The sequence below is a fragment of the Mesoplodon mirus genome, assembly GCF_964341445.2.
Source record: "Mesoplodon mirus genome assembly, chromosome: 6".
Taxonomy (NCBI): Eukaryota; Metazoa; Chordata; class Mammalia; order Artiodactyla; family Ziphiidae; genus Mesoplodon; species Mesoplodon mirus.
Window position 1 is genome coordinate 57,041,669 of NC_138982.1, and position 15,371 is coordinate 57,057,039.

The 15,371-nt window shown below is 37.3% G+C and overlaps 1 protein-coding gene across 1 annotated transcript in view; it reads left to right on the plus strand.

Annotated features, from left to right (window-relative positions):
* SPATA16 (spermatogenesis associated 16) overlaps positions 1-15,371 on the plus strand; it is a gene marked incomplete at its 3' end in the record, with an annotated part of 212,598 nt that overhangs the window by 137,315 nt on the left and 59,912 nt on the right. Inside the window, exon 5 of the mRNA XM_082624320.1 lies at positions 12,403-12,550. Coding sequence (XP_082480446.1) covers positions 12,403-12,550 — 148 coding nt within the window. The remainder of the gene's footprint in view (positions 1-12,402; positions 12,551-15,371) is intronic.

The window sequence follows — 15,371 nt, forward strand, 5'->3', positions numbered from 1 at the left end:
TACTGATACAATAATGCTATATAACAAATCACTCTAAAACTCAGTGACTTATAATAATAATCAGGTTAACTTGGGTTTGACTGATCTAGGCTGGCCTTGGCTGGGCGTGGTTAGGCTTAGCTCTAATCTGCAAAGAGGCCCAAATGTGATCCACATGTCTCTCATCCTCCTTAGACCAATGGCTACCTGATGTCTGTTCTTCTTATGGCAAAATGCAGGATTCTAAGAGAGAAAGCAAAACCACAGAAGCACATTTCAAGCCTCTGCTCAATACCGTGCTTGAAACATTCCATTAGCCAAAGAAAAGCATGTGGTCAAGCCCAAGGACATAGATTCTTCTGCTTACTGCAAAGCCGTGACAAAGCTATTGATATGATATTGCTATAGGGAGGGGGGAAATTGAGACCAGCAATGCAATCTACCACGACTGCTCTAGACTTTAGTTTCTGCTGCTATATGATGAGGAAGCTGGCTTAGGTAAATGGTTCTCAAACACTGGTCCAGCTGCATCAGAGGCACTTGGGAAAACATTTGAAGCATTAGATCCTTAGAGTTGGGTGAGGTCCTGAAAATCATATTTGCCTACTGACCCCCTACTAGGTGATTCTGCTGCATAATCATGTGCTAGATGGTCTCTAAGACCATTTATAATTTTTTTAAGTTAATAACCAACTTAGCCTACCATAGAGTTTATGTAGGGCTTCCCTAGGTGCAAAGGTAGAGTGGCAGATGACCTGCACAGGTGATGCTGCCTACCTGACAATGTAACTGATATAATCCATAAGCCCCAGATTCTTCCCTCCCTCAGTCTTTCCACTATATATAGATGCCTCCAGTAAATGAGGCAAACTGTGCTTCCCATTTTTAAAGATCAACAACTGCTCTCCCCCTCTCACCATGATGTCAGTCAGGTTTTCTTGCCCACCTCCCATCCTGAAAGTAGACTCCTTGGCTGCATCAGGATCCTTTCCCACATTCAGGGTTACATCTGGACAACAATGGGCACTGCAATATTTTTTAGTCACTTGCCTACAAAGAGATTTGTCCATTAAGCTAGGCAATATTAAAATTCTCATTTTATGAATTCTCCTACTTTTTAGTTAGAAGACAGGCTAAAGAGGAAGTGTCCAAATTGAGATGAGAGGTAAAAGAAAGCTTTTTTCCTAGGTCTTAGATAAATGTAGAAACGAATTTCTCATCTAATTATTCATTCCTGTTTATATATTCTTTAATGATATGTTTCTATGGTTACCAGCGTTGTTAAATGCTGCCTGTGTTTCATTTTGCTTTGATGCTATTTGAGGTAGTATGCCAGTAAAAGAGGTTCACTTTTAAATGAAAGATGTAATTGAGGCATGTATTTGATCCAAGGTTGAGTGTTCCCGTGAAGGAGATAGTGACCGTGACATTACTTTCTGTTTGTATAGTTTTGCATAGTTTTTCTGTTGATGTTCTGTGAGTGTCCCAGGGACTAGGAAGGAAGAAATGAAGTAAGGAAAGAAAGGAAGGAGGAAGACAGGGAGGGAGGAAGGAGCCTCAACCATACACATATTAAATTCATGCATACATATCAGTACTATATATTTGATGGCATTGATTTGACCAGACTGTCAAGTAGGTAAGGTTGCTTTATACCTGCCCCATCCCTCCCTTCTCCCCACATTGTCCCTCCTCCTCAGTCCCACATGTACATGTGAAGAGGAAAAGCCTTCTTTGAAAACTGAGTCAAACACTCAATTACTTCACCTCAGTGTGAATTCTAGTCAAAGTGCCACCTTTTCGGAGGTTGTCTGCCTTTAAAACCCTAATTCTCACTGAGAAATAAACGGCTTTGTCTCCTGCTAAAACAAGTCAGGCATCCTGATCATACAAGAATGTGGAGACAGGGGCTTCCCTGGTGGCGCAGTGGTTGAGAGTCCGCCTGCCGATGCAGGGGACACGGGTTCGTGCCCCGGTCCAGGAAGATCCCACGTGCCGTGGGGCGGCTGGGCCAGTGAGTCATGGCCGCTGAGCCTGTGCGTCCGGAGCCTGAGCTCCGCAACGGGAGAGGCCACAACAGTGAGAGGCCCGCGTACCGCAAAAAAAAAAAAAAAGAATGTGTAGTGGAGACAGAGCCTCAGAATGTGCCCTGCAGGGGGCAGCACACTTCACTTGTACATCAGCCCTATCTATCTGCAAGTTGATAATTCAAGCTCCTTCAAAGAGTGACATCTACCAAGCAAGAAAATTAATCCTCAGCCACTCCCGAAGAATTATTTACTTAGTACTCTTCTTCAGAAATATGTGTGTGTGTGTGTGTGTGTGTGTGTGTGTGTGTATCTTTTTCATGGTGCTGGTTTGCTTTTGCAGTAATATCCATAGGTGATTAAACAGAGTCAGCTTTTCCTTTTCTTTTTTTCCCTCCTAAAAAGTTTTTTGGGTGTCTGACAGTTCTTACGGGAGAAAAAAAAAGTAACTTCTAAATTTCTTTTCATTTTCCTTCATTTGAGAATGATGTGGGTTTCAGAGATCTAAGGCAATTTGGGCCTTCTTTTACCTGAACAAATTTAGGTATAACTATTTGATTCCCAGAAGTCCTGTGGCTATTCTGCTCGGCTGCCGTGAGGTTATTTTATTTATTGATACATAGAGGCTGTGCCTTCCAGTTCAAATCTGTGAACATGTTGACTCCTTCTTTGTTTTTGTTTGCATCCAAAAATCAAAAATTGTTATGAGCAAAACCAAATTTAGAGGGGTTTATGGTTATCTTTCATATTTCCCACAGATACTTATGGGTTATTGATTTACAAGCTTGCTGATAAATTGAGGTCACATTTTTTTAGCAGTTGGAGATGTGGAATAACTATTCCATGAAATTAAGAAATTTTTTAAGCTGTGTTCACCCAGGTATAAGATAATCTGTAAGCTCAAAGCTTTTAACATTTTTATTTATATTCAGCCATCTTTTTGATGGTATTGCACACCAATTAAAAATAAATTCTCCTCGTTTCTTGAAGTCATATGATTGTATTTTCCTCACGGATTTTTTTTCTAATAGATCTTTATTGGAGTATAATTGCTTCACAATACTGTGTTAGTTTCTGTGGTACAACAAAGTGAACCAGCCAAATGCATACATATATACCCATATGCCCTCCCTCTTGAGCTTCCCTCCCACCCTCCCTATCCCACCCCTCTAGGTGGTCACAAAGCACTGAGCTGATCTCCCTGTGCTATGCAGCTGCTTCCCACTAGCTATCTATTTTACGTTTGGTAGTGCATATATGTTGATGCTACTCTCACTTCACCCCAGCTTCCCCCTTCCCCACCGTGTCCTCAAGTCCATTCTCTATGTCTATGTCTTTATTCCTGCCCTGCCACTAGGTTCATCAGTACCTTTTTTTTTTTTAGATTCCATATATATGTGTTAGCATATGGTATTTATTTTTCTCTTTCTGACTTACTTGACTCTGTACGACAGACTCTAGGACCATCCACCTCACTACAAATAACTCAATTTTGTTTCTTTTTATGGCTGAGTAATATTCCATTGTATATATATGCCACATCTTCTTTATCCATTCATCTGTTGATGGACATTTAGGTTGCTTCCACATCCTGGCTATTGTAAATAGTGCTGCAATGAACATTGGGGTACATGTCTCTTTTTGAATTATGGTTTTCTCAGGGTATAGGCCCAGTAGTGGGATCGCTGGGTCATATGGTAGTTCTATTTTTAGTTTTTTAAGGAACCTCCATACTGTTCTCCACAGTGGTTGTATCAATTTACATTCCCACCAACAGTGCAGGAGGGTTCCTTTTTCACCACACCCTTTCCAGCATTTATTGTTTCTAGATTTTTTGATAATGGCCATTCTGACCGGTGTGAGGTATTCTCACTGAGGTTTTCTCATCTGTAACGTGAGCTAATAATGCTTGTTTTCCAGTGTTGCCTTAACAAATAAACAGAATTTATTTACAGCACTTAGCCAATGTCCAGTGAACACACTTAATTAATAAATGAGTTTTCCAGATTTATCAATGAATTAAACAAAATCTACATAGGTAGAGTGCAAGAGCAGGTTGCTCTCTGGTGACGAGTCAGTTCATACAACCTATGTCTTGTCTTCAAATTAAACATCCTAGGATTCTTTCAACTTCTCTACAATATACACTTTTTTCAAGGGCATCCTTGACTTTTCCACTCAAAGTTGTCTTGCATAGCAGTCCGAGAGATAAAACAAATTCTTGGTAGAAAAAGCAGTACAAGCCTGGGAACCCAGTTCTTGTCCCAATCTTACCATGCTGTGGGTGCCAGCCATCCATATCCTAAGACCACCAGTCAAGAAATACAATCAGGGACTTCCCTGGTGGTCCAGTGGTAAAGAATCCACCTTCCAATGCAGGTGACGTGGGTTCCATCCCTGGTCAGGGAACTAGGTTCCCACATGCCACAGGGCAGCTAAGCCTGCGCACCATAACTACTGACCTCGCACGCCTCAATGAGAGAGCCCGCATGCTGCAAACTACAGAGCCCATGCGCCCTGGAGCCTGCACGCCACAACTAGAGAAGAGACAACCTGCACGCCACAACTAGAGAGAACCCCATGCGCCACAAGGAAAGATCCCACATACCTCAACGAAGATGCTGCGTGCAGAAGTTAAGACCCGATGCAGCCAAAAAAATTTTTTTTAATAAATAAATAAGTAAAATATAAAAGAAAAAGAAATACAATCAGAAAACAACATACATACAGTTAGCAAAAGGAATACCTACTTTCAGATAACTAAACAAAGTATAGAGATGAAATGCGCAACAACCACAAAAAAAGGGTCCTAAACTGTGTTGGCATTTACCACTGAACACACGGGCTAAAGCTTGTTAGTAATACCCAGTTGTGCTTATGAAATAATTACTGGTAATACAGCTATGTATTCCTGTGATACCTTTTGGTGATTCATTTTAAGTCATCAAGAATAAAAGCTCTGTGGCATCCTAAAGAGTCTGGAGGCTGTTGAAACTCACACTTGTAGCTCTGAGTTTCTATCAGCTAGTGTTTCCCCAATGTGCAAGCAGAAAATTATTCAGGGTCTTTAGAACAAGAATATATTTTATATTCTATTTCCAAATTATATGTGCTTTGCCATTAAATAAGTTAGACCAACCCAAGCATATTATTAACTTCCCCCATCAAGAAGCCTTTCGTTTAATTTTTGTAAATGTTTCTCTTTGACAGAGGCATGCTAATTGATACATATCCTAAATCTTATGAGCGGCTGGTGGACAAAACAGTCTCATTATGGCCAGTAGGAGTGAAGGATGAATATTCTCTTTTGTGTTAGGATTATTGTTGTGAAGAGGATCTTGACCTGGTTTAGTTTTGATGTGGTCCATTTGTTTCTTTGTTAGCATTAGAGTCAAATTCTCCTTGTCTCTGAAGACAGGAATTAGACAGTCATGAAAAAAGAAAATGGAAACTAATACTTGATCTTATACTTCTAGGAAACAATCTAATTACAAAGATGAAAATTCTTTCAGTGTAAGAGAAAGCATTGGTTCAAAGACTTGTGTTCTTGTCTTGCTTCCATCTCTAATTTTGTGGCCTCAAGTGAGTCACCAGAACTACCAAGCCTCAGTTTCCTTGATTATAAAGTTAAGTGATTTTAAAATAATATCTTAGGTCCCTTCTATCTCTTTAGTTCCATGCTGAAGGGGCATGGAAATAAAATCCTCCTACAAAATCTAAATGATTAAAAATTAATACAGGGTAAATTTTGGGCATTAAATGCTGAAGTTATTCAGCTAATGGAAGCCTCATATATAATCAAAACCTTAGCCCTAACCCGATTGGCGAGTGAACAGTGGAGTACACACACACACACACACACACACACACACACACACACACACACACACAACATGTGGTATATATATATATATGTTTTAAAATTCTATAATACTCTATACACTGCAAAACTAAGGTAAATTAAATACTTTAGAATTTAAAATGGTATTTATTGTGACTGTTTTAAACAGGACAGGTTGCAAAGTACAGAATTCAAAACAGCTATATAAAAATTTGCTTACCTTCATACAAGTAACCTGTCCATAGAATATTTGGTAATTTTCAGAAAATGCAAATAAAATTTTAAATACCTTGATTTACACTGCATGACAATATTTATAACTTTCATATCACTGGGCTAATAAATGCAATGGAAAAGCTGCCAAATATTCCTTTATATTAGAAAAATATGGAACTTAACAGTGAAGGTTGTTTAACAAAAGAACTCTCATAAATCCAAGGAAATATTTCAGCATTAAAATGTTGATTATCAAGGCAGGGACAAACAATCAATTATTACATATTTTATTCCAACATATCACTATATTAATAAAATTATCATTAAAATGTCAATCCAGGCTATTTCATAAATGATACTATGAAGAGGTTTATAGGTAAGTCTCAAAGTAAGACACTCTGCTCCTTAGGAAAATCTGCTCTTCAGGTTAAATCTAAATTTCAAGAAAATTGAAATCTTTCTAATTAAATCCATATATATTCAAAGGGATTAAGTTTGAAAAATATTGCTCAAAAATTTTATTTTTCCATTTTCTAGAAAATTCTAGGTATCATTCAAATTTTCATCATAATTAATTTAATAACAAAGAGCCATATTAACCACTAAGGGCTAAAGGTTCCCATTCAATCATTTATAGCTTTCAAGTATAGCACTGCTTCCTTTGAATCTAATAATGTCAATTCTGAAGATAAAACAATACAATCATATTTGTCCACTAGGTATACTTACTTAGATGGACTTCAGGAGGATTAAAGGGTAGGGTATATAAAAGCATTTATCACACTGCTATATGGAAAGTTATTTTATCTTAAAGTAGCTTTTCTTTCTTTACTTTTTTTTACAACACATAAGGCTTAGTAGAAAAAAATGGATTATGAGAGATTCCAATTTTCCTTTATTATTGTATATTAGGGTAGACTAACTACTACAACAAACAACTCCAAAATTTCAGTAACTTAAAACAATAAACGTTGATTTCTCACTCACAGTATAGTCCAATGTGGGTGTTCCTGGTTGGTTCTCCTCCAGTCAGCAACAGGAGAACCCATCCTCCTTCCATCCTGTAGCTCAATCTTCCTCCATATCCTGGGAGTCTTCCTCTCTAGGCAGCTGATAAGGAAAGAAAACAGAAGAGGTTTCTATTCTAGACAGGGTTTTATGGGCTAAGCCTGGAAAGAGTATCATTCCTGCCTACAAATTGGCCTTCACTCAGCCACATGGCCACACCTAACTGCAAGGGAAACTGCCTAACCACGTGTACAGGATATATATGTGTGAGTGTGTGTGTGTGTGTATATATATATATACACACACACACACTCACACATATATATATATATTATAAAATTGTTCTAAAATTCTGTAGCACTCGCATATACTGCAAAACTAAATTAAATACTTCAGAATTTAAAATTATATTTATTATGACTGTTTTTAAACAGGAGGGTAAAGCCCAGAAGGTAAAAAGATAAGTTTCCAAAGGGAAAGTGAAATATAATATTTGAGACCCTAATTCTAAATTCCATAAAATTAAAAAGCTGTTAATCCTTAGAAAAGTCACTTATGCCTCTCCAAGTCACTTAAGTCATCTGCAATTCAGTGAATTGAGCTGGAAAATTCCCAAGGTTGCTTCCAGATCTAATCTTGTAAGTAAAGCAATTTACTGCAATTATGGTCAACCCAGATACTGAGAGCATTAAAGGAATAATTTGATAATAATATATAATAATTTTATCACTTTTTCTAATTAGTGATAACAGGAATTCTACTTACTGATTCACCATCATTGGACACATTGTTAAAAGTTACAATTTATCCAAATCCTCCAGCAAAAAGATAGGGGAAAAATTTCATGATCCTGTCATCCTGGAAATGTTTGAGGTTTATGGTTACTGCAAGATTTATCCTGAGAACTTTGGGTGCTCTTAAAAATTCACCAGGAAGAATCAACCCCCCTGGTTTAGAAGGAGACAAATTTTGTTTCTTTTCTTTTTTGCTAGTCACCTTTTCCCTCTACTTTGCTTTTCCTTTACTCTTAATGGAGTAGCTCTCTCCCCAGTCTCTCCCAGTCTTTCCTGGTTTACAATTATCCTAGGCAAGTTGATTTCTGAGGTAGCAAAGGGCTCTTTTTTGCTTAGCTGAAGTATAAGGAGAAATTATTATGTTACTGTTTGTAGAGGAAATGAGCTGCCCACAGACACTCTTGGTTTATGTAACTATAAGCTTTAAAACTTGCTAACATGAGGATAACAATAGAGAGTTAGTAGGACTTGCAAATGTAAACACCTAATTTCAAAGCTCTTTTTTGTGTAGCAGCAAAGCAAGCATAATTAATAGCAATGTACACTTAACAACAGGACACCTGGACTGATTGCTTTCCCCATTCTCTGCACATGTGCAACACTGATTGACACCAGAGAAACTCACACATTGGGAAAGAATGACTCAGTTGCAGAAAATTTTTGTCAAGTTAAAAACTATCATTTGAGATCTGCCTTCATTTTCAGTGAAGCTTACTTTTTTACAAGCTGCAATTTCTCATCTGTTCTCTTTATTTTCAAAGATTTTCAAAAGAAAATCTTTGACTGATAGCAAAAAGTAAATTAAAATTTATATTTTAATATCTATCATTCTTACAAAATATGTTTTTAAAAATATTTAAATTTAAAATCTTCAATTTGCACATATTAGACTGTTCATGCATCATTAAAAATCTACAAACAACAAATACTGGAGGGGGTGTGGAGGAAGGGGAACCCTCCTACACCACAAGGAAAGCTATTTGGATGTTAGTAAGTGTTATGGGCTGAATCATGTCCCCCCGCAAAATTCATATGCTGAAGTCCTAACCAGAGGCTGTAGATTGTGACTGTATTTGCACATAGGGTCTTTAAAGAGGTAATTAAGTTAAAATGAGGTCTTTAAGTGGGATTTAATCAAATATGACTGGTGTTCTTATAAGAAGAGATTAGAATACAGACACACCCAGAGGGAAACCCATGTGAAGACACAGGAGAAGGTACCTGGCCATCTACAAGCCAAGGAGAGAGGCCTAAGAAGAAATCAACCCTGCAGACACCTGGATCTCAGACTTCTAGCCTCTGGAACTATGAGAAAATAAACTTCTTTTTTTTTTTTCCCTATTTTATTTATTTTATTTTTTTATAACAAATTTAATCAGTTATACATATACATATGTTCCCATATCCCCTCCCTTTTGCGTCTCCCTCCCACCCTCCCTATCCCACCCCTCCAGGCGATCACAAAGCACCGAGCTGATCTCCCTGTGCTATGTTGCTGCTTCCCACTAGCTATCTACCTTACGTTTGGTAGTGTATATATGTCCATGCCGCTCTTTCACTTTGTCACAGCTTACCCTTCCCCCTCCCCATATCCTCAAGTCCATTCTCTAGTAGGTCTGTGTCTTTATTCCTGTCTTACCCCTATGTTCTTCATGACATTTTTTTTTCTTAAATTCCATATATATGTGTCAGCATACAGTATTTGTCTTTCTCTTTCTGACTTACTTCACTCTGTATGACAGACTCTAGGTCCATCCACCTCATTACAAATAGCTCAATTTCATTTCTTTTTATGGCTGAGTAATATTCCATTGTATATATGTGCCACGTCTTCTTTACCCATTCATCCGATGATGGACACTTAGGTTGTTTCCATCTCCGGGCTATTGTAAATAGGGCTGCTATGAACATTTTGGTACATGTCTCTTTTGGAATTATGGTTTTCTCAGGGTATATGCCCAGTAGTGGGATTGCTGGGTCATATGGTAGTTCTATTTGTAGTTTTTTAAGGAACCTCCATACCGTTCTCCATAGTGGCTGTACCAATTCACATTCCCACCAGCAGTGCAAGTGTGTTCCCTTTTTTCCACACCCTCTCCAGCATTTATTGTTTCTAGATTTTTTGATGATGGCCATTCTGACTGGTGTGAGATGATATCTCATTGTAGTTTTGATTTGCATTTCTCTAATGAGTAAAGATGTTGAGCATCCTTTCATGTGTTTGTTGGCAGCCTGTATATCTTCTGTGGAGAAATGTCTATTTAGGTCTTCTGCCCATTTTTGGATTGGGTTGTTTGTTTTTTTGTTATTGAGCTGCATGAGCTGCTTATAAATTTTGGAGATTAATCCTTTGTCAGTTGCTTCATTTGCAAATATTTTCTCCCATTCTGAGGGTTGTCTTTTGGTCTTGTTTATGGTTTCCTTTGCTGTGCAAAAGCTTTGAAGTTTCATTAGGTCCCATGTGTTTAGAAAATAAACTTCTGTTATTTAAGCCACCCAGTCTGTGAAACTTTGTTAGGACAGCCCTAGCAAACTCATACAGGAACTAACAGCTTACAAAAGGCAGTAAAGTCAGATCAAGACCTTAGAACTGAGGTCTAGAACAGCTCCCTTCTTCAGCACCTCACTCCACACACAGGTACAGCTAGTTACTTTTTTGGTCTGGACAGGCCATCCCAGGATTGGTTCCAGCAATAAATGTACTCTAGCATATTCCATGTTCCAGCAATGAACAATGAAGCACCAAGCTGGAGAAAACATTCTTCTACTCAATATAAAGGATCTTTACTTTCTTTTGGAGGACCAGAACCTGGTACCTAAACAGCTTGAGTTCTTAACCCACATCTCTGAATTCCAGACCTGCTGCCTGCATTGCCACTGTTTGCCTTTCATAGTAGCATCCAGGCCTCAGCACCCAGACCTGCTGCACCCTCAGAATCAACTGCTGCATAATCCATGACTACTTCCATCTAAGTGCTGGCTCCGGGTTTGGCATCACAATCATATTCTTTCCCTTCTAGTTCCTCAGACCTGGAAAGGACAGCATTGTGGACATATAAGTTCTTTCCCTCAGCCATTCAGAAATTTGTCCCACACCAAATTTAAATTGTAAATTAAAACTGGAATGCCTTTGAGGACAGATGCTTCTTTAGAGGTCCTTTGACCTGAATAGTTCAGCATTTGTATTGTTTTATTTCAGTGTCTATTCAGAATTCTAATCATAGCCCATAAGAAAGAATGTGACTTTAATACTGGACTTTGCTGGTGTGCTTGAGTGTGCACTAGTTATTTTTCTTTAAATCATAGCCATATGGTAAATTTTCTGTTTTGTTATGGTTCCCTTTTATTGGTGGGCATGCAGTGGGTATTTCTTGGAAATGGCCGATTTTTATTAAAATGTTTCTAGAAGAAACATTTTTTTTAATTATAAATTAAAAAATTGATCATAGGGGCCATTTGAAGTCACTGAGGAATGAAGCAGGCAATCAACATATGAAATTCAGTTTCTCAGTTTAAAATCAACTCCTTATTGCTGCTAATATTAGTCTAAAACTTGTTTACAATATACTATACCAGTAATAATATAAATTGATGTTTGTTAAATGATTTTTCTTTGTCGGAAACTTCGAATCTATTATTTTTCCTTATTGGTTGTTGACAACTTTTAGTTGTCAGGGAAAGAATCATTCCTATAACTAAATATGGACTTTTATAATATTCTTTTATGCTATTTTCAGAAAAATGATATAACTATAGACACTTCTATTTTTTATTCAATGTTCAAGCCTTGTTAGAAAGAAAAGTTGTAGGAAAGGAATAAATTCCTTTTAAAACTTCACATAACTTTCCTTTTGGTCTGTTTCAAATAGTAATGGACCTAGTTAAAGCAGGAAGTTCAGGGTGATGGCAGGCTTTATGAAGAATGGTATCTTGCATGAACAAAGAAAATTTAAAGAAATTCTTAAATAGCTGAATCCATCTCAAATGGCTCTTGTGATCTGGAGGGAAGGAAAGCTTTGCTAGGAGGACGTTGAGAAAGTTTTCTTTTTTTTTTTTTTTTTTCAATTCCAAAAGGCTTTGCCATGTATTGGAAGAAGAAAAATATACAGTTTGTCTAGTTTGTCATGTTATTTATAGACAATACTTAAATCTAGATATTTTAATCAATTTTTTAAAGTAAAATTGCTCATCAGTGTCTGTTCATAAGATAATTATGTTAGACTTAAGAATTTGATTTTTAAGATCAAGTTAAAAATGACACCTCAGAAAATAGGATTTTTATTTTTATCTTAAAGCAAGCTCAGTTTAGAGGTGTCTGTTTACAAACTTTCTTCATTTAATTGGTTTTCTTAATATGAAATAGTATTTCCAGAACTAATTAAAAGTTCATTCTAATGAATATTCAAGACCAAAATACGTTATCTTTGCAGTACAGTATATAGATTTTTAAATCATCCATAAAGGTAATCATATTTTTTTATATTCTTTAAGTCATGTACTGTTATTGAGGCCAAATGGGTTGTTTGCTTTCTCTCAGGCCATGATTGAAGAAGCCATCACCAGGGCGGAATCTTTCTCAGTTATGTACACACCACTTGCAACAGAAATCAGAGCTGATAAAATAGAAAAAGTAAAAGAGGTTTTCATAAAAACTCATCCTGCATATGTGAAATATATCTACACAGGTAAGATTCAATATCTTCAAAGTATCAGCTAACAACTTAATTCCATAAAAAACAAATACAGGCATGTTTCTGATTTTTTGTTGATTATTTCAGTTTTAGGGATTTTTTTTTAATCTGATGAGTTGAAATGGAAAGTTATTTTAAGGTTTTAAGTAGAGCTAGCCCTGTAGGTCTAGCATAATATTCCTTGTGCCATCATATTTCTTTTTTTAAGATAAGAGGTAAAACCGAGAAACTCTAAGATAATAAAAAATGAAGAATAACCTGTAGTAAAATGTCACCTTTCCCCATATACTTCATCAGTAAACTAGGTGATTATAGTATTTTCCTGAATATGGATGTTTTTTCTCCAATCCCTGCTATTTCTACTTTCCTTCCTCCATCTATCTCACACCTCAAACGTCCCTCTTTTTTTATGTTCTTGGGCCACTGGTATCTAAGTGAGATCTGGATAGCCAGCCAAGTGTACACAGAGAACACAACACTAGTGGTGTCCTTTTTTTCTCTTTTTGTCTTTGGAAGCCACTTGCTTTCATTCATTCATTCCAAATACTTTTTACTATCTACCATGTTCCAAGCGTTATTCTGAATTAAGACAAGAATTTTCTTGTACTAAATTGAGCCAATCTCTAATGGAGATGGAGATTTCCAGTTATCTAAGGTACTAAGAGTTGTCAAAAGCTTTTGTTGTTTCTGTTTTACTGTCTTTAAATCACTGAGTCAAAACAATATTAAAGAGTATTTTGTTATTTTCAAAATGAATAAATTAACAATCAGCAATGACTACCATATTAAGCAAAATCTCTAAATACACACATCTAGTATCACATCCTCCTGTTAAGGCCCCTGCATTCCTTTTGTCAGGGTTTTGGGGCCAAGTCACTGATTTATATGATTAATAATATACTCCACTAGTGATCACTTTTAAGGTACCAGGCACTCTACATTCATTATCTCTTGTTACTCCCATAACTTAAGAAGTGAGTAAGATGATTCTCATTTAGAAATGAGAAAACAGCTACCAGAGAAAACAGCTTTTCCAAAGATACACAGCAAATCAGAAAATCAGTGGCAGCAGGCCTTGGATTTGAACCCATATCCTCGCATTGAACTACACTATTTCCATCTGATAGAAGCCGAGATGTGACGGAAGCATTAAATTTAGGTCCTATGGAATCCTTATTTCTTCCACAATGCTTCAAGCTCTTCAGAAGAAATATATTTTAAAAATAAAACTAGGGGGCTTCCCTGGTGGCACAGTGGTTGAGTCCGCCTGCCGATGCAGGGGACACGGGTTCGTGCCCCAGTCAGGGAGGATCCCACATGCCGCAGAGCGGCTGGGCCCGTGAGCCATGGTCGCTGAGCCTGCGCGTCCGGAGCCTGTGCTCTGCAACGGGAGAGGCCACAACAGTGAGAGGCCCGCGTACTGCAAAAAAAATAAAATAAAATAAATAAAATAAAACTAGGGATGATTAAATAGTGAATCCCTAAGGAACAATGAAAATTTAAGGCAGAGAAAGGGAGGAGAAGAAATCACATGCATGCTATAATGAACATGGATGCTGATTTACTTAGTTCCAGCATTTTATAAGGAAGTAGATTAAAATGTTTCAGAACTCACAATTTTTGCTAATTGTTATAAATCATTTATCATTTTGTTATGGATATCTTCAAGGGTTTTTCTGGGGGGGGCAGAGAGGGGAATCAGTACCACACAAAAGTTATGTCAATCTAGTATCATGGAAAATTAATCCAATTCAGCTATTTCCATATCTACTCTCAGGTCCACTGGTAATAAAGAGAGATTCATTAAGGAGATTACCAGTTTGCCAATTTCTCTACTGGTAGAGTAAGTTTAGTTATATTTAACCTACTTCACAGAGAAGTCATGAAGATTAATTAATACTTAGGAAGCACTGTTGCCACTGAGGGTTTAAAAACAATAACATTAATGAGCCAGATTCACATCTCATGTAACTCCATCAAACCTGTTATCAAGATGAATTATGATCTGTTGGCAAGATGATTCATGCTAAAGGATCTTATACTTTGGAAGAGAAGATAATTATAAGTTACTGATGATTGTTTCTATCATTTTATAATTACTAATTGCTGGAGTGTGACAGTGCTATATGAGAACAGAGAGAAGAAAGACAGTTTCTGGAGGAGAAGGGGAGGTAGTGAAGGCAATCTCGAATTTTAGATTTCATTAGGAGTCGTTAGGTCCTTCGCTCTATAGAATGGGTACTTTGAACTAACAGGCTATTACACTGATGACATTATTTGCCTCTGTTGCAAATGATTAAAGGGTCACTCCAAAGCCATTGCTGGAATGATGGTGAAACCACTATTACTAACTATATGTGCAAGTCTTAGTGGCATCTCTTCTTCTCCCCCCAGGTAATTCCAAGGTGAGGAAGAGGGCAGGTGAAATGTGATCTTTAGCTTCTGGATATTTCTCACAGGAGGTGCAGAGTGGTGATTTGGGCAGGCATCAGTAGCCAAAGGCAGTAGCTAGAAAGTGAATTACACAAAGAGAGATAGGGCCTAGGAGGGGAGTGACCTTGTTTTGTTGGCACGTCCCAAATACCAGGATACTCCTTTTATCTGCCTTCTATTTAAGAAGCTTCTGTGTTGCCAAAAATGTATTCAGTTATTTATTTCAACAGTCACGCAGCAGGTGTGACTGGACAATCACACAGCAAATGTGTGCAAACATGAGACTTTTTTTAACCTATACATATTCATCTTTGGTCTATCCAGAGGCAAAAATATATTCTATCCCACCCCAAAGGACTCAATCCCACCCAATCATTTCTAA